The sequence below is a fragment of the Sinohyriopsis cumingii genome, chromosome 6 (genome assembly GCF_028554795.1).
Source record: "Sinohyriopsis cumingii isolate HCF-2022 chromosome 6, ASM2855479v2, whole genome shotgun sequence".
NCBI lineage: Eukaryota > Metazoa > Mollusca > Bivalvia > Unionida > Unionidae > Sinohyriopsis > Sinohyriopsis cumingii.
The window spans coordinates 37446358-37471803 of record NC_142966.1 but is presented as its reverse complement, the minus strand read 5'-3'; the positions used below and the strand labels follow the sequence as shown (position 1 = coordinate 37471803).

The following is a 25446-nucleotide window of genomic DNA, read 5'->3' as shown; positions in this document are numbered from 1 at the left end:
CATATTAATACAGTATACAGACTATCTCCTTGACTGCCTTGTATTTGGCATAATAATACAGTAAACAGACTAACTCCCTGACTGCCTTGTATTTGGCATATTAATACAGTATACAGACTAACTCCTTGACTGCCTTGTATTTGGCATATTAATACAGTGTACAGACTAACTCCTTAACTGCATTGTATTTGGCATATTAATACAGTAAACAGACTAACTCCCTGACTGCCTTGTATTTGGCATATTAATACAGTAAACAGACTAACTCCTTGACTGCCTTGTATTTGCCATATTAATACAGTATACAGACTAACTCCTTGACTGCCTTGTATTTGGCATATTAATACAGTATACAGACGAACTCCCTGACTGCCTTGTATTTGGCATATTAATACAGTATACAGAGTAACTCCTTGACTGCCTTGTATTAGGCATATTGATACAGTATACAGACTAACTCCCTGACTGCCTTGTATTAGGCATATTGATACAGTATACAAACTAACTCCCTGACTGCCTTGTTTTTTGGCATATTAATGCAGTATACAGACTAACTCCCTGACTGCCTTGTATTAGGCATATTAATACAGTATACAAACTAACTCCCTGACTGCCTTGTATTTGGCATATTAATACAGTATACAAACTAACTCCCTGACTGCCTTGTGTTTGGCATATTGATACAGTTTACAGACTAACTCCTTGACCGCCTTGTGTTTGGCATATTAATGCAGTATACAGACTAACTCCTTGACTGCCTTGTATTTAGCATATTAATACAGTAAACAGACTAACTCCCTGACTGCCTTGTATTTGGCATATTAATACAGTAAACAGACTAACTCTCTGACTGCCTTGTATTTGGCATATTAATACAGTAAACAGACTAACTCCTTGACTGCCTTGTATTTGGCATATTAATACAGTATACAGACTAACTCCTTGACTGCCTTGTATTTGGCATATTAATACAGTATACAGACTAACTCCCTGACTGCCTTGTATTTGGCATATTAATACAGTATACAGACTAACTCCTTGACTGCCTTGTGTTAGGCATATTAATACAGTATACAGACTAACTCCTTAACTGCCTTGTATTTGGCATATTAATAGAATATATAGACTAACTCCCTGACTGCCTTTTATTTGGCATATTAATACAGTATACAGACTAACTCATTAACTGCCTTGTATTTGGCATATTAATACAGTGTACAGACTAACTCCTTAACTGCATTGTATTTGGCATATTAATACAGTATACAGACTATCTCCTTGACTGCCTTGTATTTGGCATAATAATACAGTAAACAGACTAACTCCCTGACTGCCTTATATTTGGCATATTAATGCAGTAAACAGACTAACTCCTTGACTGCCTTGTGTTTGGCATATTGATACAGTATACAGACTAACTCCTTGACTACCTTATATTTGGCATATTGATACAGTTTACAGACTAACTCCTTGACTGCCTTGTATTTGGCATATTAATACAGTGTACAGACTAACTCCTTGACTGTCTTTCATTTGGCATAGTAATGCAGTAAACAGACTAACTCCTTGACTGCCTTGTGTTTGGCATATTGATACAGTATACAGACTGACTCATTGACTGCCTTATATTTGGCATATTGATACAGTTTACAGACTAACTCCTTGACTGCCTTGTATTTGGCATATTAATACAGTATACAGACTAACTCCTTGACTGTCTTGTATTTGGCATATTGATACAGTATACAGACTAACTCCTTGACTGTCTTGTATTTGGCATATTAATACAGTATACAGACTAACTACTTGACTGCCTTGTATTTAGCATATTAATACAGTAAACAGACTAACTCCCTGACTGCCTTGTATTTGGCATATTAATACAGTAAACAGACTAACTCCTTGACTGCCTTGTATTTGGCATATTAATACAGTATACAGACTAACTCCTTGACTGCCTTGTATTTGGCATATTAATACAGTATACAAACTAACTCCCTGACTGCCTTGTATTTGGCATATTAATACAGTATACAGACTAACTCCTTGACTGCCTTGTGTTAGGCATATTAATACAGTATACAGACTAACTCCTTAACTGCCTTGTATTTGGCATATTAATAGAATATATAGACTAACTCCCTGACTGCCTTTTATTTGGCATATTAATACAGTATACAGACTAACTCATTAACTGCCTTGTATTTGGCATATTAATACAGTGTACAGACTAACTCCTTAACTGCATTGTATTTGGCATATTAATACAGTATACAGACTATCTCCTTGACTGCCTTGTATTTGGCATAATAATACAGTAAACAGACTAACTCCCTGACTGCCTTGTATTTGGCATATTAATACAGTATACAGACTAACTCCTTGACTGCCTTGTATTTGGCATATTAATACAGTGTACAGACTAACTCCTTAACTGCATTGTATTTGGCATATTAATACAGTAAACAGACTAACTCCCTGACTGCCTTGTATTTGGCATATTAATACAGTAAACAGACTAACTCCTTGACTGCCTTGTATTTGCCATATTAATACAGTATACAGACTAACTCCTTGACTGCCTTGTATTTGGCATATTAATACAGTATACAGACTAACTCCCTGACTGCCTTGTATTTGGCATATTAATACAGTATACAGAGTAACTCCTTGACTGCCTTGTATTAGGCATATTGATACAGTATACAGACTAACTCCCTGACTGCCTTGTATTAGGCATATTGATACAGTATACAAACTAACTCCCTGACTGCCTTGTTTTTTGGCATATTAATGCAGTATACAGACTAACTCCCTGACTGCCTTGTATTAGGCATATTAATACAGTATACAAACTAACTCCCTGACTGCCTTGTATTTGGCATATTAATACAGTATACAAACTAACTCCCTGACTGCCTTGTGTTTGGCATATTGATACAGTTTACAGACTAACTCCTTGACCGCCTTGTGTTTGGCATATTGATACAGTTTACAGACTAACTCCTTGACTGCCTTGTATTTGGCATATTAATACAGTGTACAGACTAACTCCTTAACTGCCTTGTATTTGGCATATTAATACAGTATATAGACTAACTCCCTGACTGCCTTGTATTTGGCATATTAATACAGTATACAGACTAACTCATTAACTGCCTTGTATTTGGCATATTAATACAGTGTACAGACTAACTCCTTAACTGTATTGTATTTGGGATATTAATACAGTATATAGACTAACTCCTTAACTGCCTTGTATTTGGCATATTAATACAGTATACAGACTAACTCATTAACTGCCTTGTATTTGGCATATTAATACAGTGTACAGACTAACTCCTTAACTGCATTGTATTTGGCATATTAATACAGTATACAGACTAACTCCCTGACTCCCTTGTATTTGGCATATTAATACAGTATACAGACTAACTCATTAACTGCCTTGTATTTGGCATATTAATACAGTGTACAGACTAACTCCTTAACTGCCTTGTATTTGGCATATTAATACAGTGTACAGACTAACTCCTTAACTGCATTGTATTTGGCATATTAATACAGAATACAGACTAACTCCCTGACTGCCTTGTTTTTGGTATATTAATACAGTAAACAGGCTAACTCCTTAACTGCCTTGTGTCTGGCATGTTAATACATTAAACAGGCTAACTCCTTAACTGCCTTGTTTTTGGTATATCAATACTGTATACAGACAAACTACTTGACTGCCTTGTGTTTGGCATATTAATAGAGTAAATTGACTAACTCATTGACTGCCTTGTGTTTGGCTGATTAATACAGAATACAGACTAACTCCTTGACTGTCTTTTTTGTGGCAGATTAATACAGTATACAGGCTAACTTCTTGAAGTAACAAAGAATCATGTGAATGACATGTAATTAGGTCACACATTAACACATCACTGTTCATTGATGAGCAAATAATTTTAGCAGTCAGTACAGTTTGTAAACTTAAAGATTTTAAGTGTGACCTTTTACTACCAACAATGCATGTAACATTTCAAAATAAGTCATCTGTGAAATACACAACATCCTTTTTGATTTTGGTCAACCTCAGAATAAGCTGATTTGGGTCTGAGGCCAGCTGTTTTCATATAACTCTCTCCCGCCTCTTAAAAATGTACGAAAAAAATATCATGAAAATACCTATCAGATCACTTGGACAGCTTGTGTGTCATTACATATCATATCAGCAGTCTAAGTCTCAATAAAGCTTACAGTATTTGTCTTTATGTATCATTTTTGATTAGCAGTCAGTATACATGCCAACACATATGCCAGTGTCAGTGTGCCAACATATCAGATATTGATAGGCATGTGTCATATCATGGGCTGTATGTACAAGATAAGTTTTTGTTGTATGTCTTGTGCTGTCAGGATAGGCCTATATCAGGTCTTGAGCTACAGTCCGTTCAATATTGACATGTGTCGTGCCTTCATCTATTATCTGTTCATGATTGACATGTGTCATGTTGTAGTCTGTTCAGTATAGGCATGTGTCATATGTCTTGAGTTGTTGTATATTCAAGAGAGGTATGTGTCAGTCTTATGTCACATGGTCTTGAGCTGCTCAGGACAGATATGTGTCATATTTTGAGCATTAATTTGTTTAAGATAGGCATGTGTCATGTCAAGCTGTTGCCTTGTGTCATATGTCTTGATCTATCGTCTGTTCAAGATAGGCTTGCATCTGTAGTCTGTTCAAGATAGGCTTGCATCTGTAGTCTGGGTATGTGAGAAAGCTTGCCAGTAGCTTCTCGTGGGTTGGTGGTTCTTTCTTGGGAATTTCCCAGGTTCTTCCTCCACCAATAATACTGGCCGCCATGTATAGCCTATCATGTGCTGAAAAATTACGTTAAACCCTACAACAACAACAACAACGGCATCTTTTGTCTGTTCAAGATAGGTGTGCATTTGTAGTCTGTTCACTGTTCAAGATAGGCTTGCATCATGTCATGAGCTGTAGTCTGTTCAATATAGGCTTGCGTCATGTCATGAGCTGTAGTCTGTTCAATATAGCCTTGCACCATGTCATGAGCTGTAGTCTGTTCAGTATAGGCTTGCATCATGTCATGAGCTGTAGTCTGTTTAATATAGGCTTGCATCATGTCATGAGCTGTAGTCTGTTTAATATAGGCTTGCATCATGTCATGAGCTGTAGTCTGTTCAACATAGGCTTGTATCATTGTTGTCTTCAAAAACTCTGTTGACGTATGAAATGCACTTCACTCTCGAAATGGTTAGCAAAAACCCGGTGTACATTAATTTTCATGCCAGGCAAGCTTGTGCCTGTTGTATATTTCATGTTTGACAAAGACAGCTGATGCAACATTCAGACTGAATACATACAAAGAAGATGAATAGACTATAAAACTACCAGTAAACATAATTTTAAACATAGAGATTTTATTTTTTAATGTTTTCTGTGGTTTTCTTTTGATTTTTACTGCGTTACTCTGCTTGACTTGTAAATGATGTATTTGTAATTGACATGCTTGTAATTGGTTGATGTCAAATATAAAATATTATCTTGGGATAAATATGTCTCTCCCTGCTCACCCCGCCAGTCTATGTGTTCATCATCTATCCATCCATTCATCACACTCTTTTAAGCAGGATAGCTAAACAATTATTGAATCAAACCAGACCAGATTTGTTATTTGCATACACTGAATGAATTCCAAGAACTCTTTAGATTCTGGTGATACTGGCAATATTGTTTAATGTTGTATACATTTTTGATGTTCTGGACTTGACTGTTTAAAATCAAATGTACAAGTTCATTGATCTACTTGGACATGTTTGACCAGAAGAAAAAAAACATTTGATGTAGGCAAATGAAATGGCCAGGCTTATTTATATTGACATATAGATGAGCTGATTTGATTTTTAATTAATAACAGTAATTTTTCCATTTTTTTAAAATACACATTTCGACTTTTTTGACAAAAATATATTTGGGACAATATTTTAAAAAATCACTTGATGCAGACAAATGAAATTTGGCAAGCATGGGTGTATGTTTTTGTTGATTATATTTTATTGCTGTTGGATCAATTTTTAAAATGTTTTCTTTGGTTTTGAAATGTTTCATCTTCAAGTTTTTTAATCAACACTATTTGTACAAGTTCTTTGGTCTCTAGTGTTTGTCAAATACAAATCTGGTGTTTTGTGCATTTCATTTCAAAGATTCAAGCTTGCTGGCATTTTTTTTGGACAACCATTATGTACGTCTTAATTACTGCAAAGATGAAGCTTGCTCTATTTACTTAAATTAACCAAACATTTTGGATCTTATAAAAAAAAAACTAAAATCATGTCCTAAAAATCTTTGACTTTCTATATCCCAGTATTCATTCTAATTACCTTACTAGATTTCACTTTTCATTTTCAACTAACATTGTCACAGAATGACAGTAAGTTTCATGGGGTGAAGAGGGGGAGACATATGTTTTTGCTTGCAAAAACAAATCCCTTCTAGTTGAATGGTGTCTTATCATGGTGTTGTTTATCTGTAGCCCTTTTGTTGATAACAATGCCAGTACCCTGCCTACACGCACTAACAATGTAAAACAGAGGCGGAGTTTTTTCAGAATGGATCGGGGCAAAAGCAAAGAAAATATCAGGTAACGGCTTTTGATTTTTCCTTTTTGCTTTGTGCATTGTATTGTCTACATTCACCATGCATGAAACACAGATGATTCTCATACTAACCTAATAATACACTGTCAGGAATTATGTATTTTGTTGATACAAAAATGAAATTCCTTTTTGATTACTCTATTAAGTACCTTTCTTCAATTTCGTCATTCTTTATGACTAACAATGTCTGCACAGCATGCTCTCATCAGCACAGGTGGAATGTCTTCATATCATATTCATGCATTTTATATAAATAATTACACTGGACAACAAATTTTTACAAAAGTCATGTTACTGAAATAAAATTAGTCAATTCTTATCAATTTTTATGTGCTGAACACGAATATGACAGTCAAATTGCAAAACTGGCTCTAGTTTTTTTGTAATCTGCAAGAAATTAATGTTTACATAACGAAATGCATTCCAATAGTAAAAGGTCAACTGTAATAGCCTACCTATAAAAAATCAAGTCATTGACTACATCTTAGATTTCTTCGCCTGTCTCTTGTACAGCTGTTCGGGAGCATCTCTGAGGAGTGTCCAGCAGTAGTCAGCCAGCATTGTAGTGGACCATTTTCCCTGGTATCTTTGTTCCATTGTTGCGATATCTTGATGAAAACGTTCGCCGTGTTCATCACTAACAATACCACAGTTGCTAGGAAAGAAATCCAAATGGGAATGAAGGAAGTGAATCTTTAGAGACATATTGCAGCCAAGTTTCTTATACTTCATCAACATGTCTTCTACTAGTTCCTTATAGTTTTCTGCCCTAACATTTCCGAGGAAGTTTGTAGAAACTAGGCGAAAAGCATTCCATGCTTGTTTCGCGTCACCTTCCAGCAAGTTGTTGAACCGGTCATCTTTGAAAAGCTCTCGAATCTGAGGACCCACAAAAACTCCCTCTTTAATCTTTGCTTCGCTGAGTCGAGGGAATTTTTCATGCAGGTATCGGAATGCTGGCAAAGTCCGGTCAATGGCTTTCACGAAGTTCTTCATCAAACCTAGTTTGATGTGAAGGGGTGGTAGCAAGATTTTCTGAGCCTCAACCAGAGCTGGGTGTTGGATATTCTTCTCTCCAATGGCTACATTCTGCCTGTGAGTCCATTCCTTCCTCATGTAGTGCATTTCCCTTGCTCGGCTATCCCACTCGCATAAGAAACACATGTATTTTGTATATCCTTGCTGCAGTCCCATTAAAAGGGCAACTACCTTCAAATCACCACAGAGGTGCCAGCTGTACTTGTTATACTCAATGGAATTCAGTAGCTGCCTTAAGTTATCGTATGTCTCTTTCATGTGGACAGCATACGCTACTGGAATAGATGGAAGAATGTTTCCATTGTGCAAAAGCACAGCCTTGAGACTCAGTTTCGAAGAGTCCACAAATAATCTCCATTCTTGTGGGTCATGAGTGATTTTTAAAGCATTCATGAGGCCCTCAATATCGGAACAGAATATCAGATTACTTTCCTTTCTGAAGAAAGGCTCCAATTGCTGGTGGCGCTTTCGATATGCAGTAATTGTGACATCTTCTTCTAGAAGATTCCATTGTTGGAGTCTTGATCCTAGCAATTCTGCCTTGTTCTTTGATAAGTCCAAATCACGAATCAGGTCATTTAGTTCTTCCTGTGTTATTCTGTGTGGGGTTGATGATGCACCACAGTGAAAATCTGGATCACTGCATGCTGATGGACCAGGAGAAGAACAGGTCGACTCACCTTTGTCTTCGTCAGATGAATCAAGAGAATATTCTGCTGGAGGTTCTGGAATAGGAAGTCCCTCACCATGTGGAACTGGTCTCAATGCAGACGGAATGTTTGGGTAGACTATTCTCGACTTCTTTCGCTTCGTTATTCCGCTGGAAAGAGGAGGAACCAAGCAGAAGTAACAGTCATTTAGGTGGTTGCTTGGCTCTCTCCACACCATTGGGACTGCAAACGGCATTGATGACCTTTTGCAATTCAACCACTGTGAAAGCTGTGTTGTACATGTAGCACAGCATATATGCGGAGCCCAAGGCTTGTCTTGGTCACCAACCTTGCATCCGAAGTAAAGATGATATGCCTTCTTCACTTGAGAATTGATACTTTTCTTCTGGTTGGCAAATGTCACTTCCCCACAAATATAGCAAAAATTGTCCGCGGTATTAACACACTTTCGAGGCATTACTGTTCTTTATTGTACGTAAATGGATAAAATAATAAGTTTTATGTAACAGTAGCTTGAACTGTCTCGCACAACGTCTAAAATATTTTAAATGCTGAACCTATCTGATTGGGCTTTATATAGTACACTGCTTACGTCAGCTTCAGCAGCCGCCTGGCATTAGTATAATAGGCCTACACATGTATAGTACACTGCTGACGTCAACTTACTTCAGCAGCCGCATGGCATTAGTATTGCATTGCATCAGAAATTGATGCAATCAACTGTGGATGATGTGAGCATGATGGTATTATGCAATGTTACATCATTATTCCGGATGTTGCTGCAGTCCTACTGGAGAAATTTACACAGTGAAACATAGAAAATGAGGTATATGAATATCTTCAAAACGAGAGCCAATACAAATTTTTCACGGTTATATTCGTGTTCGGCACACCAAAATACTACAGATTAGGGCCTTTTCAAGTCAGTAATGATTTCACTGTTGACCAGTGTTATTTAATAACAGCAGTTTTATTGACTGCAGAATTAAAATTAGGATTTCAACATCTCTTTTAATCATTGTACAGTAAAACCTGTCTTCAAAGACCACCGCTATGAGAGACCATCTGTCTTGAGAGACCAGATTCTCAATACATATGTTTATTGATTTTATAGTGATATAACCAGTCATGAGAGATAATGATGTTTTGGGTCTTGCAAGACAGGCTCTGTTGTATTAACAAAATAGCTCCATTTATGTCACATTTAACAACAGAGTATTCCATGGATGATCAGATTGCCACACTATCTTTAAATTAACCATACAAAACAACTGGAATCAGAAAGAGTTTGGAGTATGTCATGGTTTCTATCCAACCTGGGGACTGTTATCCTGCTTATTTGTGAGAGTACTTATGAAAATACCTACATCATTACTTACAATGCCATAGATCTGCCTCGGATGCAAAAGGTCATGGGTTCAATTCCCGGCCGAGTCATACCAAAGACTTACAAAAATGGTACAAACAGCTGCCTAGCTTGGCACTCAGCATTTACAAGGTTAGTGTTAAGACTGGTGAGCCTGGTGTCGGGATAATGTGACTTGGTGGGACATCACGCTACATGTCTGCGACATGATGCCCCAGTGCTAGACATCATTATAAACTGACACACTGCAGACATAATAGCAATATGACTGAAAAATTGTTAAAGCTGTGTTAAAAATCTAAATAACACACACACACACACAATGCCATAGAGCAGGAATTGTAACTTTGGGTCGATTAAAGTAGTATATTTGTACAGGTGCAAATGGGTTACAGACTTTTGATCCATTCTCTGGGAACAATTCTCTGGAGCAATAGCATGACTATTTAGGGTGGCTAACTTATGAATGTTAGATAATTCTGCTTTGCTGCAGAACTCTAGTTTGTGAATTAAGTTAAACTTGCAGATTAACAAATTCAGTTCTCAGGCTCATTAGCTAAGTCTGTCTGTAATTTAAAGGTTTTCTGTTTTGCGTTTGATCACAGGGAAAGGAGAAAACTTTGTTTCCCCAAACTTTATAGATTCTGTTTATTACAGTATTCAGCACTTGAATTTGTACAGTAACTGTTTGGTTTCAAATGAAGATTAAATGGGGGATCGAGTAATTGCAAACAAAATTTGACTACTTATACACAAGTAAGGAATTTTAATTTTTGTGTTCTGTTTTTATTTAAACAGGAGACACTTCTTCAAAGTCCTTATGTAAATTGTACAAAGTTTGTGTATATAGTAATTTATTAATTTTCCTTGTAGGGACGTAAAACATGAGCCACTAAAGACAAATTTTCCACCAGGATCAGATGGTAGCAAACTAGAACACTTTGAAACAAGTTACCTGGAATATTTGCATGAAGCAAGGACTTCTGTCAGAAACTGTGTCAAGGCTTGTCAGAAATGGTCTGTCCCTTATGATGGGGAAAACCCAGCTCCAGACAGCATAATGGACCTTGATGAAGTATTCACAAGTAAATCAGACATATCTAAGACTGTTGGAATCAGTGGCTGTGATGATGCAAGAAAGAGGTCATCCAGAGGGGAGGCAACTTTAGGTTCTTCAGGCTTAGTTGAGGAAGGTAGGAATGAAATGATCAAACAGAGCCAGGATGCTGAAACAAAAGCAGAGTTTTCGAATATTATTTGTACAACAGAAATCAGTAATGATGCTCAAATTACAGATCAAAAGGAACATCAGACTTCAAATGAAGCCGCATTTGCACAGAGTAAAGGAGGCACATTCGGAACCTCATCAGGAAATGTTCTGGTGGAATCAAGACTTGATGATATCAAAGTGTTCATGTCATTTCTGGATGAAACTGATGCTCCTGTAGATAAAAATTTAACTTTTGAGGAAAGTTTGAAGTCTCTTGATTCAGTTTTATCCTCCGTATCAACTCTTGTACCAATAGTATCTAGAACTTCTACTCCAAGGAGAGAACTCAGCCATGCCTCGAAAAGCCTTTCAGCTTTCTGTGATAAGAACCCGGACATCAGTGCTGTGGTTGGGGACACTGATAATACTATTGATAAAAATGAGAAGAATTTCCAAGATTTTTCACAAAATGCAACTCCATTTCAGGTCATAGACAATTCCAAATTTTCTGAGCCTCTTTCTAAACAGGAGGGATTGAATAGAACTGATTTTGAAGTCATTGAAGCACCGAGTTCCTATGATACAGGTTGTGATAAAAGACATTCTGAAACTAAACCTGATCCGTCTACTTTCTTAGAAATAACTATGTCATCAAATGTCAATGGTACAGACAGCTTGAATGAACTACCTTACAATGGGTCTGTAGAGGCAGAGAGAAAATTAAGTACTTCAGGCGAGAAAAGTGTTAGATTTTCAGAAACATCTATGCAATCTTTGTGCAACAGCAGCAAGTCTGTCTCAGGGATTTCTGTTTTAGCAAAATTGGGCAGCACTCAACCTAATGTTGGTAAGAAATATGTTAATCACTATCCTCACGCTTAATATAGTGGTCCTCTGCATCTTTCCATCTATCCATCCTTCTGCCAACTCATCAATCTGTCTATCTATATCTTCTAAACTGCTCAGTGAAAATTCACCCGACTAGGTACACAAGTTGTGATTGTCTGCAAGAGAGGCTGTGCTTTTGGACCTCTGCCCCATGGATCCTGTAAAGGGGTCAGAGGTCAAATATACAAAACTTGTAATTGTAGTGATTTTTTAAAAATATTTATGAAACTCTGTACATGTAGGAGAAAAATGTAACAAATGTCAGGTTATGACCCCCCGGGTCACAGTCCAGAAGAAGGTAGTGGTCATGGGGATTGATTTTGGTTGTGGAGACATACACTACAATCATGGGGATTTGCAATATTGAGCCGTGGAAGTACCTGAAGTCATTAGATGCACTAATTACATACTGTAAATGCAAACACATTCATTGGTAACCTCTTGAGACCATGAGAATCGCAATATTATATCAGATCCCTAATCACCTTTAATTGACCACATATTAGGAATTAACTCTACCTTTCGAATCCATTCCTACTGGAAAGATTAATATTTCTCTTGCCCTTTTATATATTATACTAAAACTGAAAATATTTTCTAGTAAAAGGAACTCTTCCAGATATCATTACCTCCCCTTGCTACTCCTCGGTTGCCACCCATATACTGAATGGTACTCAGTTTAAACTTTCCCTGCAATATGATCAACATTGTATCACATTCCCTCTTGATATCCATCATAATTCATTATTAAAACCCATCCACTGTAAAGTTGGTATAGACATGATAAATGAAGTTTCTTCAAGACATTGGTAACTTTATTGTGTTTTCACTTATACTTTTGCATATTTTTTTAAGTATTGGGGTTTGTGTCTTGCCTTGTAGTCACACACAGTTTCGTTGATGCTGTATTGTACATTAATGTTGAAGACATTGATGTTAGTGGTTATGTAATATATAAATACCATGTTTCCTACAAGTAAATCCATTTGCACAAGTGCAGAAAATGGTCTAATGAGTGGGGCATGGTGTATGTCAATATAGATTGTTAAGTGACTAGTTTTCAACTCTGACCAATGAAGGTAAAGCATATAATTACTTTCATGTGCTCCATCACTTTGATACTAAACACACCATCCCAGTTTAGGCTTTCAAGATGGAAGGGTGGATTTTAATTGAGTTAGATGACATTTGTCACAAAAATTGACCCAGTTAATCAAAAACAATTGTTGGAAAAGATTGGGGGTTATTTTTGGTATGGATTGTGTGTCTTCATTGAGCATTGAAGTATTTTTTTTTGTAATGGTAAAGGGTTTAGATTTAGGGGATACCTGGAACACATACGCTGTGAGGAAGAACAATTTGAACTTGAAAAGACAATAAAAATGGACTGCTGTTTGTGAAATTTTTTCCCCATGTGCAACAAAAAAAATTCCCAGGGTGGGCAGTAGAGGAGAATTTACATTGAACTCATTATTAATTACAAGCAGTTGGCCAAAAGTTTTTGTGTTTTGAATTTGAATGTATGAAAAATATCTAGCTCTCATTCCCCAGATATGGGCCCTGTATAGAAAATAATACTTTTAATTCCCAGGTTTAGTTGTAGAAATATACTGCAAGCATTAACAGTCATGAAACAGAATATTCACTTGATATATATGTTTGTTTATGCTTTGAGCACACAACCATTAAATAGTTAGACACACACAAACACACACACACACACACACAAAAACACAGTCTCACATATTTAGAACTTTTTTAATGCTTATTTTACCTGTCACATTTGTTATGAGTCTATGCTTTTAAAATAACAGAAAAGAGTTAAGACAACAAGCTTTGTAAAATTTTACAAATAATTTATTTTCCTAGACTACAAATTTAAAAAAAGTTTTTTAAAAAAGAACTTACAGTATTGTGAATTAAATCCAAATTGTAATCCAAGAATTAAAACGCAAGTCCTATCAATACAAAGTTTTAAGTGAATCACAGTTCAGATCCTGATGAAAATCAAGATAGAAGGCTATGACATATGAAGTAGTCAGTGTTGTACTGATGTGTCAGCAGTCTCTTGTTGAATCACAGAAAATATTATACCAGTTTTTGAATCCTGTATAAATTCTGGTAAATATCTTTGTCCAAGAATTATCAGAGCACTTTAGTATTTCCAGGGAAAACAATCACTTGAAATTCAGTAATTTGAAATAAATAAAAATTCAGCCCCAAACTGGACACAACATAAAACACTTGACTTCATTTGTTAAGGTACAACTGATAGAATTCTTATCATAACATCAGTTTTAATACTAACTCAAATGCAAACAGATTCCCAGATGGGGGTCAAGAGTTTCATTCTTCTGGAAGAAAAAGAAGTTTGTTTACGAATTAACACGTGACTCACATCACATAGTCTAATCATGACCTTGACTCAGTTAAATGATTCTTATTCTGAGAAAGAATAGAAAAAATTTTTTTTTACTAAAACTGTCACTGATTTTAAGGTCAGCAACCAGATGCAAAAAATCAATCAAGTCAAACAGAACTGAACTTAATTCTGAAAAAAATTCAGTAAACAATATTACAATACAAGAACATGTAATGGAATAAAAAAATATTTTAAAAATAACAAACAATTAATTTAAATATGCATAGCACATTTGAAACACAAGATCTCTGAGCTTGAATTTTATTTCTTTTGTGCATGATGTTAACTGCCAACTAAATATGTTTACATTATTATACGGATGCTGTGTTCTTGTTTTAATTTGGAATTGCAAGGCTTCCAAATTTCCATAAAGGAATCATCAAACTCTGCCAAATACTCTTAATGATTAAGAATTTTTCAGGTGAGGTTGGCTTAGTGACTAGTGTTCACCTCGGATGTGGGAGGTCATGGTTTCAAACCATGGCTGAGTCATACCAAAGACTTATAAAAATGTTACTAACAGCTACCTTGCTTGGCACTCAGTTTTAGTTTTAGCACTAGTCAGCCTGGTGTCAGGATAATGTGACCGGGTGGGACATCATACTACATGTCTGTGGCATGGTGCCCCAGTGCTAGACATCACTATGAACTGCCACACTGCAGATATCATAGCAATATGACTGAACATTTTTAAAGCTACATTAAAAATCATAATTATACACATAGACACACACACACACATGTTGTAATTTTATTGTCCTGTTCCTGTCAAACAATGGCAACCTAATGTTCTAAGTGTAAAAGGTTTAATTTCTTGGAGGACACATGAGAAATGCCTTGCCAGTACCATGTGCCCTTAAACACATTGCATTGTCTCTAATGAATGGTCAGAAAGTATATGGTCTAATGTCTAGCAAAAAAGCCAGGAAGAGGTGCAAATCCATGGACATCGATGTTTTGAGCCTTCTCCTTAAGACTGCATCTATAGCCAGCATAATGGGATAGGACATGATGGCTTGTCCCCCCTCCCAGGTTCCTTGAAGCTTACAGAGTGGAAGAATCTTGGTGTGCAATGGATGCAGTGGAATAAAATGTTCTTCACCCAACCTCAACACATGGGGTCAATTTCCGCTGACCATGCCAAACATTTATGCAATACATACAAGTAGTTGATGCCAACACAATCTCAGCTCCCAATCAGTCCATCCTGCCAGCTAACTGGCCAGCCATTGATATTTTTAGTAAGAAATTGTGATCCCTCCATTTGGCGTCTCAGTAAGTATGAGTACTCCCCATATGCCAGAATTTTTGGCCAGAGTGCATATAAGAGGTTCAACCTGTTAGCTTCCCAGTTTCCTACCAGACAGTCAAGTAAGTCTACAACGTTTACATGTGTATATGGCTTAGTTTAGTTTTTTTCCTGTAATCATTACCTACAAACAAAGATGTATGTGCCTCAGTAATGTAGACTTTTTATTTCCACATCTCAGCAGAAGGTGACTCTTTAGCGTGATTTTTCTGTTAAATCTTTTCTTAAAGTGTGAATGATTTTCAAATTGAATGTAGCACCGCCAAAGAAAAAGCCAAAGTTGATAAGAATTTGTTGTTCTACATATTACACAACAATGCATATCAGATTTATTTACTGATATTGCTGACAAAAAAATTATACATTTGACAAACATATTCGTTAACAGATACTTTAATGAGTAACATTTAATTTTTATTTTGGTAAGAAAAACACCATTACAACTTTGTAAGCACTACAGTTTCTCATAGTAATTGTATTCAGTTTTATTATCCATTTTTATTATTGGGTACAAACGCACAATAACAGTATGATGATCCCCATCTTGTTTTGCCCAATATATGGCAGATATATTCAACAAAGACTTGTCTCAAAAACTGAATCCTGTTAGAATAAGAGGTGAAAGCTGTTTAGCAAATGAAAATAATGACAAATTAAGGGAAGTATGAAATGCACATTGACAGTGGTTTACATCAGTATAGCCATCAGCTGCTGGCCTAATGTACAGATAAAGAAAAGATTGAGTTTCGAATGCAAAGGCAAAATGCATCATTTCTGCTTTTGTGTACCATTACATGTTTAAAGATTTTGGTAAACATTTCAGCCTTACTGGAAAGTCATCCAACTGGCAATTCTGCTGAAAGTCAGAAGTTGGACTTTGTGATGAGTTGGGCCACAAATAAGTTCCCATTTTATATGGCATGTTACAGGGATCTGTACAACCAGTCCCTCTACATGGCATTCCAGCCATCTGCCCTGGCTTCACACACTGTGCTGATCCTTTTTGGCTTAAACAGAACCCATAGAACTAGTCCATGAAGTGTAGATTGTCCATATCTCTGCTCAACAACTCATCTAGCTGCACACCCAGGTAGCCATCCCAGTGGTACACACCATATCAGTTGCCCATTTCAGTCATTGGGTCTACAATCAGTAGCATATCCTGTAGACTAATACTGAAATCTGGTGACAATGATTCCATTCTGTTTAGTATGTTATACATCACTATATTAGCTGTGTCAGAGAAAGATACCCACATCCTTCTGCCACAAGGAGTGGATTGGTTTTTGTTTTTAGGTGGCAGTTCAGAAAAGTATTCACATTTCCTGACTGACTTAGCACCTCCTTCTGCCATCCATTAATCATGGCCTACAAGATAAAGGTTGTGGTGGATGCAGATGATGCAGGCAAGCTCCCACTTTGCTGTCTTTGTTTAAGGAGGTCTCTGATCATGTCAGATCAATTCCAAGACTCTAAGTGGCATTCTCAGAGAACTAGTTGACCATGTCCTTCTAATTATGCTCATACTGTACCTTCTCAGATAAGAGGCCACATATTTAGATCATTGTGATGAATGTGGACACCACCTTCCTGTAAGTTACTTTATGTTCCAAGGAGCCATGTATCACTTTAATACATTCCTGTAAGTTACTTTATGTTCCAAGGAGCCATGTATCACTTTCATACATTCCTGTAAGTTACTTTATGTTCCAAGGAGCCATGTATCACTTTCATACATTCCTGTTTGAAATCGATCTCAGCTCTTTGGGTTTTATAAAGCCCATTATGTATGCCTTTTCATGTCAACTTCATCAGCTGCTACAGTTGAGTACTTGGATGATATACTGCAGAATACTCTTAGCTGGATTTTCTTATGAAGAGGGAGGAATCAGATCTCTCTCCTTTGACTTTTTTTCTTCCTTCCAGCCTTGTTCACTTTTCTCCCTTTTACATTTTCATGGATTATTTAGCTTTCACAGTCTATTTCCTATAGGGAATGTATTTGAAAATGGGACCTTGTTTGCATCTCTTTGGTTTTTTTAATGTGGCTACAGACTTGTTCCACCTCAGCTGCTGCTTGTTGAGCCCACTGCAGATGACCCTCCTGGGCCATGGATGCAGTGTCAGTCCATTGGGATTTGTTTCAGGGCAGGAGCTTTCCTCCAACTGATCTCTTGGTTGGAACAGGTTTATCTTTCTCAAGCTGTTCTGATTCTGTAAATAATCCTGAAGACCTGCAGAGTCCTTCTGAGATGTCCTCTCAGATGTGATACATCTCTGTTGAATGATCTAGCAATAGATGCCCCTGAGAAATCTGGGCAATTCCAAGCAAGATCGACTTGCCCCAGTCATAGGTTTTTCATCCCTGTCCAGACATTTGTCAGGAGAAACTTGTGGAGAAAGGAACTCAGCTCTTTGATCATGGAGAAGATTGCACCAGATATAATGCCCTCCACTTTGTTTATGTTTAAAGTGGCACATCTTTATAGATTAGAGGGCTTCAACATTTTTGCCTTTGGAAGCCTCTTACTCTGAGCTTGCTAACATTTTCTCTGTGTCTCTGAGAAGTTAACTTCTGTTACAACTACAGGTAACCACTCAATGATCTCTGGCACATTCAGACAAGAGGGGATAATAGGCCACAATTAGGACCTGTTGGACTTGTTTACAGCTCTCAAGCTGAATCAGCCAATGTCATTAACCTTGTTTCCCAAATGTAAATTTTACTGGATTTTTACATGGCTCAACTCGGACAAGTTCAAGCCCTTAACTAGAACATCACTGAAGCTGCTATCTTACAAATCAACTTATTAATAACTTTGACCTATATTGGTCTAACTTACTGATATAATCCAAGCGTTGACTCTGCATGCTTTTTAGGTATCTCATAAGTATCTCCAATTCTAGTCCAGTGGTTTATTTCTACTGATGACACATCCAAGCTTTGCAATGAAGAACAGGTTGCTGCAATCAGAAGGTAATCATTGGCTCACTTATACATCAAGAGAGACAGTTGTACAAAAACTTTCCATGCTTGCAGTTAAAACATGGAAAGCAGTTGTGGGACTTAACAAGTTTCATCCTTTGATTAACCCTTTACCTCATAGAGCAAAGTTACCCAGTGCAGTGTGCTATAAATAGAACACATGTTATCTATTTGACTCCATACGCATAGTCCTGCCTATTAACTGTTAAGCAGTGTAGTTATGTTATGTTTAACAGCAATTTTAACCATGTTACATTGTTGGTACACATCTATTATGTGTGGAAAACTTTAAGAGTAAAGTCTGATTGTTATAGCTGTGTAATTATTTTTCATGGAAGAATTTTGTATTTGCTTTAAAATCTTGAGAGAACTCGTTCACCGTCATGTCAGTGAAGCCGTGTGACCTACTGTAGCTGCCATTTCTCATACTCGAAATTTACAAGTTTTTTGTCCGTGTCTTCATCACTGAGTCATCAGAATTTGATAATTTATAAAAACTAATTGCTGCCTACATCAATATCAGAGCCTTTGCCTAAGTTATTGAAGCTTTCATAGTCGTGATTCTAATTGTGAAAACTTCGTAAATACTGAATGAAATCCGCGACCTCCATTTTGGAGAGTGGAGATTATGACCCAGTTACTTTAAATAGCAGATTTTGACCAGAGCATAAGCAGTGACTACATGATCTGACATAATTGTCATTCACAGAAATGAATGTAGTACCTAATGGGGGTTTTCCCCGAAAGTGGCGCTATGAAAGCCTGCTTAAAATGGCTGCTGTTTACAGCAGGCATCAAAAGGCACTTCCATGCAAATGAAGTTGAGGCTTCAAAAGGCACTTCCATGTGAATGGAATAGAGCCGTCCAAAAGCGCTTGCATGAGGTAAAGGGTTAAGGCCATGAAGCACATCTTAATCTCGATGTCTTGATATCCTGTGGGTGATACATTGAGCATGTTTTGGTGCATCACAAAAAAACAGGTATGCCTTGTGAAATTTCAGCACAAAATTCAATCGGTCTCTGTGACCTTCAATCCTTGAGCATCAGACTGGTATGCGGAGTGGGACTAGTATTGCTTCTGTCTTCATTTTATGTAGCATTGCATAAATGGGAATTTGATCAGATGAATCCTGTGATTTCTGGCCAGGTGACCACCGTACCCAATTAATGATGCCCCATCCTACTCTTGTGTGTGTTTTTTTTATAGCTTTTGCTGGATTTTGCCCAATTTTTTCTTGGTAAGTAAATGCCATTTGTTTCTTATTTCCATTGCATCAGTTTCACATTAAATTTATTTATCCTTCACATAGGGATTTCAGTTATATTTCCTTCTAAGGGTATCTATACACTTCTTCCTTTTATTACCTATTCTCTTTACATTAAATGTGATCAGGTAATGTATTTGCTGGAAAAAGAAAAATTGTATAGCAAATTGTGCATCTCCAAGAATATATACTGGATCACATTACTACGAAAACCTCTCACACCTCCATGCAAATGTGAGCAGCCTCATTGATGTTTCACCCTAGCTTAAAGTAAATGACATGTTTGGCCACCTAGAAGTTGGAATGGGTTGGTGGTGTGGGTAATTATAATGATATCAGGAAGCACTAATTTGCAGATTCTGTTTTCATTGTCTGTATGATATATAGATGGGAGGGACACAATTTGTCATTTTTCTAAGTGTTCTAGATTCAAAAGGTGGAGTTTATATTCCTGATGGTAAGTATTTTTAGAGAAATATAATTGGCTATAAAATGTCATATCCTCATAATGAATGAATACTTTATGTATGTGAAAAATTCACTCCTCATTAACAATAAACCCGATGCATCCATGTTGCATTTAATCAATGACGTTACTTAGTATAATAATAATTGGCCTTACTAATGTAACTCCCAATATTGTCAACAGTTAATGGAGACTTTAATGACAATTTCTAACAAATTTGAATTTCTGATTTGCTGGGAAGTTTATGAATGAAATTCCCACACTTAATAAGATTTATACAGTTGAACCTGTCTTGAAAGACCATCCCATCTGCCAAAAATTATGGAACCTCACAGGTGGTTACTCATTACAGGTCATAACTATATAATGAGTCAGTCTGTGCTTTGGTGACCTGGTCTCTCAAGACAGGTGGTTATTCATAGCAATGGTCTTTCAAGACCAGTTTTACTATATAAGTCATACTGTTTACATTGAAATGAGATTGAAGATTTCTTGTTGTTTCCATAGTAGTAGTAGAAAGATAGTATTATTTAGTATATAGTAATTTATATAGTAGTAATTCAGTTGAAATGGCATATTAGCAATGGATCTATTTGATTTCATTGGATCAAAACCATTCAGATTAAGAATAAGGGAAATAAAATTTCAGCTTATAAAATAGGTCTTTCTGTATTGATTTTTTAATACAAACTATAGCCTATAGTAAAAGTTTTCTCGTTTCAACTTTCATAAGAGTTATTAATTTGGAGATATTTAATATGGCACTATAGTGAACATTCTCTTATGCTCAGTCTATAAAAATTACCACTTTTTTAAATTTTTTTATTCAGGTCCTTTCATGACAGCTCTTCTCTCAAAGCTAGAGGGAATGATGCAGAACTCCCTCCAAGTCAATTTGATGTTGACAGGCCTGATAGCTCGACTGGCAGCCTATCCCCAGCCCCTCCTGCGTTCTTATTTACTGAATCATAATTTGGTGTTCCAACCTACAGTCAAGTCCCTAGTCCAGGTAAGTCACCACAAATATGATTTCTTGGCTTGTTAATGAAGATAAGTTATGTATTAGAACCTAAGAAAACATACCATGGATGGGGCCCATCAGATTTGACCACAGTTTTCAATTGCATATTTTCAATAGTAAAAAAATAATTACAATGAATCTAGACCCGGAAAAATAAATTTGTGTGATAGATGGTAAGATCAGTTTTAATCAGGAATCAGTTTTGTCAAGCCCTACTGTAATTTTTTGTGTGCACATGTTGGTAAATCTTTGGATATAATCCACAGTGAAGATGTGACACAGAACACTTAGCAAAATACGTGAATTGAAAACTCAAGAATACATCAAACCATCATTGGGTAATGGCATCCTGTTATGGAATAGATCTTAGAAATGAGATTTTATTGAGCCAGTCACATATATGACATGCTTATTGAACTCCATCACTGAGCCAGTCACATATATGACATGCTTATTGAACTCCATCATTGAGCCAGTCACATATATGACATGCTTATTGAACTCCATCATTGAGTCAGTCACATATATGACATGCTTATTGAACTCCATCATTGAGTCAGTCATGTATAGGACATGTATATTGGACTCCATCACTGAGCCAGTCACATATAGGACATGCTTATTGAACTCCATCACTGAGCCAGTCACATATATGACATGCTTATTGAACTCCATCATTGAGTCAGTCACATATATGACATGCTTATTAAACTCCATCATTGAGTCAGTCATGTATAGGACATGTATATTGGACTCCATCACTGAGCCAGTCACATATAGGACATGCTTATTGAACTCCATCATTGAGTCAGTCACATATATGACATGCTTATTGAACTCCATCATTGAGTCAGTCACGTATAGGACATGCTTATTGGACTCCATCACTGAGTTAGTCACATATAGGACACACTTATTGGACTCATCTTTGTGCCAGTCACATATAGGACACACTTAATGGACTCCATCTTTGTGGCAGTCACATATGATATGCTTATTGGACTCCATCATTGAGCCAGTAACATGTATAACATGCTTATTGAACTCCATCATTGAGCCAGTCACATATATGACATTCTTATTGAACTCCATCATTGAGTCAGTCACATATAGGACACACTTATTGGACTCATCTTTGTGCCAGTCACATATAGGACACACTTAATGGACTCCATCTTTGTGGCAGTCACATATGATATGCTTATTGGACTCCATCATTGAGCCAGTAACATGTATAACATGCTTATTGAACTCCATCATTGAGCCAGTCACATATATGACATGCTTATTGGACTCCATCATTGAGTCAGTCACATATAGGACACACTTATTGGACTCATCTTTGTGCCAGTCACATATAGGACACACTTAATGGACTCCATCTTTGTGCCACTCACATATGACATGCTTATTGGACCCCGTCATTGAGCCAGTCACATATAGGACATGCTTATTGGACTCTTTAAGGTTGGAACTTGACCAGAGTTCAAGCCTGCCAGTGCCCACTGAGAGTTGAGTACATTCTTGTAAAATATATCAACTTCCATCATGTGAGATGTGAAATCAATTAACATGATTAAGGAACTTAATGGTAATGTTCCCTTAGATAAAATCATGGACATTTTGAGGGAATGCAGTTTATATTACAAATTTCAATCAAAAAGTTTGTTTACCTTATTCTTTTATTTTATATCAATGCTAACACAGAATGTTAGCTCTTTGCTTTTGTGGTATTTTCTATTTACAATTATTTGGAAGGATTTATCTTTGGAATTGTTTTGTTTGATCTTTATGGGAACATATTCTTAAACGTTACTTATAATTGGCATAATATAGCCATTATTGTGCTGATGTGCTACTAAATAGTAATGCATGCATATGTACATTAATATTTTGTAGTGAAACAATCATCACATGTTTAATTGCATAATAGTAATATGGAATTATGTGAGGTTCCTCACAGTAAATTTTGTATTCAGGTGTATCATGTACATATAAGTCTCCAGAATTACAGTAAATAAAAACATGATTGGTCAGGTTCTCATGTGATGAATGCTGAGAGGATTGGGAGTCATAGTGGCTGAGTGGTTAGCATGCCAGACTTGTGACTGATAGGTTCGGATTTGAATCCTACCATCAGATCAACCTAGTTTGGTGTCTTTGCTTTATCCTTGGGTAACTCACTTTTCTCCAGTTGCCATGGCAATAAATAACTTGTGTTGAAGCGCCAAAACCAATACTGAACGGATTATAGCTGGCACCAAAGCCATTTAAAGTTTGTGAGTGATATAGTTATTTTAAATTTCTGAGATGTGGCTGCCCAAAGTTTGATAATTTTTATAATTGATACTTCTACTATGCTTAGCCAGGGTCTATTTATTCTAGGAGTGAAAATATAAGGGATAATCTCCCCTGGCCACTTTGATTTGAGAAAAGGAATTTTCTAAATATAGAGAAGGGTTCAAATCACAAGTAGCAAGCAGCTGATTTGCTGCTCATGTTGAGGTGTTGTCATCTTTTGACAAATATGGTGTAGATTTTGCTACCAAGAATTAAGAAAGAAAAAATCAGTGACTCAAGATTAGACTTTTTCTGATCAAAATGAAAGGGAGTGATTTCAGGAAATTCTTATATTTTCTGGCAGGTACCCTGACAGTGATATTGAAGATGAACATATATGAATGTAATTTTAACTATGAAAATTGTATGACATTGGTTGGTGATTACTTTTGCAGAAATATGTAACATAACAAGGAAGATATAAAAGTGTACTGTTATAGGTGAGCTCACCTCATAAATGAGCACATCACATGATGTAATAGAATCCATAACTTTACCAATGTTATGAAAAGGACCATGTTATAAGTGAGGTTGTTTTACACTGGAGTACATTACACATAATTTTACCATCACATGATGTAATAGAATCCATATCTGTACCAATGTTATGAAAATGACCATGTTATCAGTGAGGTTGTTTTACACTGGAGTACGTTATACATAATTTTACCATCACTTGGTGTAATAAATCCATAAATGTTCAATACCAACCATATGAAAGGGACCATGTTATAGGTGAAGTTGTTTTATTCTGAGGTACATCATACATAATTTTACCACCACATGATGTAATAGAATCCAGCATTATGAAAGGGACCATGTTATAGGGGAGGTTGTTTTATTCTGAGGTACATCACACATAATTTTACCATCACATGATGTAATCTAATCCATAACTATACCAGCATTGTGAAGGGGACCATGTTATAGGTGAGGTTGTTTTGTACTGAGGTACATCATACTGAACATAGTATTACCATGACTTGATGTAGTAAGATCCATAACTATAGCCACCTTATAAAAGGGAGTGTGTGATACTGAGGTACCTTATGGCTTGTGACCACTGTGTAAAAAATAAATCTGCAGCAAAGCATCATTATTCTCATGCTTTTCTCAGTTCTTACTACCACTTCCTTATGCATCAAAACACAAGTATCCCTTTGACTTGTGCATGCGTGCATGTCTGTGCAGGCAGGATAATATATATCTTACTATTTTTCTGAAAAGCTTTGGATAATTTTTTGAATTTGGGAACTGGAATACTTCATGAATATCTTTTTAACTAAACTGACTTGGAATTAATGTTTCAGTTAAACATGGTCCTTTTGAACATTGCAGATATTAACGGTTGTGAGACAGAAAGTGGACCATTTCTCATACACTGTTCAGAATTTTGAACAGCTTCTTCTGAGGGCAAGAAGAACTCTGGCTGCTAGGGAAGGACTTTTACCAGAGAGAGGAAAATCAATTTCTCCCAGCCCCGAGTTCATACACCTTAGAACCAGGGCCACAACTGTGTCTGAGGTTCCATCTAAAGGTCTGATGTACATTATGTATGGTTTTCATTTTAAGTTCTTTTTGGGAATATTTTTAAGTTGCTGAGTGTATGGATCTGTTTACACAGTATTTTATTTGATGACATGTATCATTTTAGATTGGAAGGTCAGCATGCCAGAATGCTTATCTCAAAATATAAATACAAATGCCTTGCTTTTCAGATGAGTTTCAGGCTTCTCATTATATGTTTTTTTATGGTTAGAATTTAAATTTGAACCATTTCTGATGCATGGGTAA

At 36.4% G+C, this 25446-nt stretch overlaps 1 protein-coding gene across 3 annotated transcripts in view; it reads left to right on the top strand.

Moving 5' to 3' along the window:
• The window catches only part of LOC149796726 (FHF complex subunit HOOK-interacting protein 1B-like), an 87852-nt gene that overhangs the window by 50263 nt on the left and 12143 nt on the right, over positions 1-25446 (top strand). For 2 of the 3 annotated variants that reach the window (XM_089961373.1, XM_089961372.1), the window contains 4 exons: positions 6546-6653; positions 10618-11801; positions 21122-21300; positions 24991-25189. In XM_089961373.1, coding sequence (XP_089817499.1) covers positions 6546-6653; positions 10618-11801; positions 21122-21300; positions 24991-25189 — 1670 coding nt within the window. The remainder of the gene's footprint in view (positions 1-6545; positions 6654-10617; positions 11802-21121; positions 21301-24990; positions 25190-25446) is intronic. The other variant, XM_089961375.1, reaches the window with a different exon arrangement.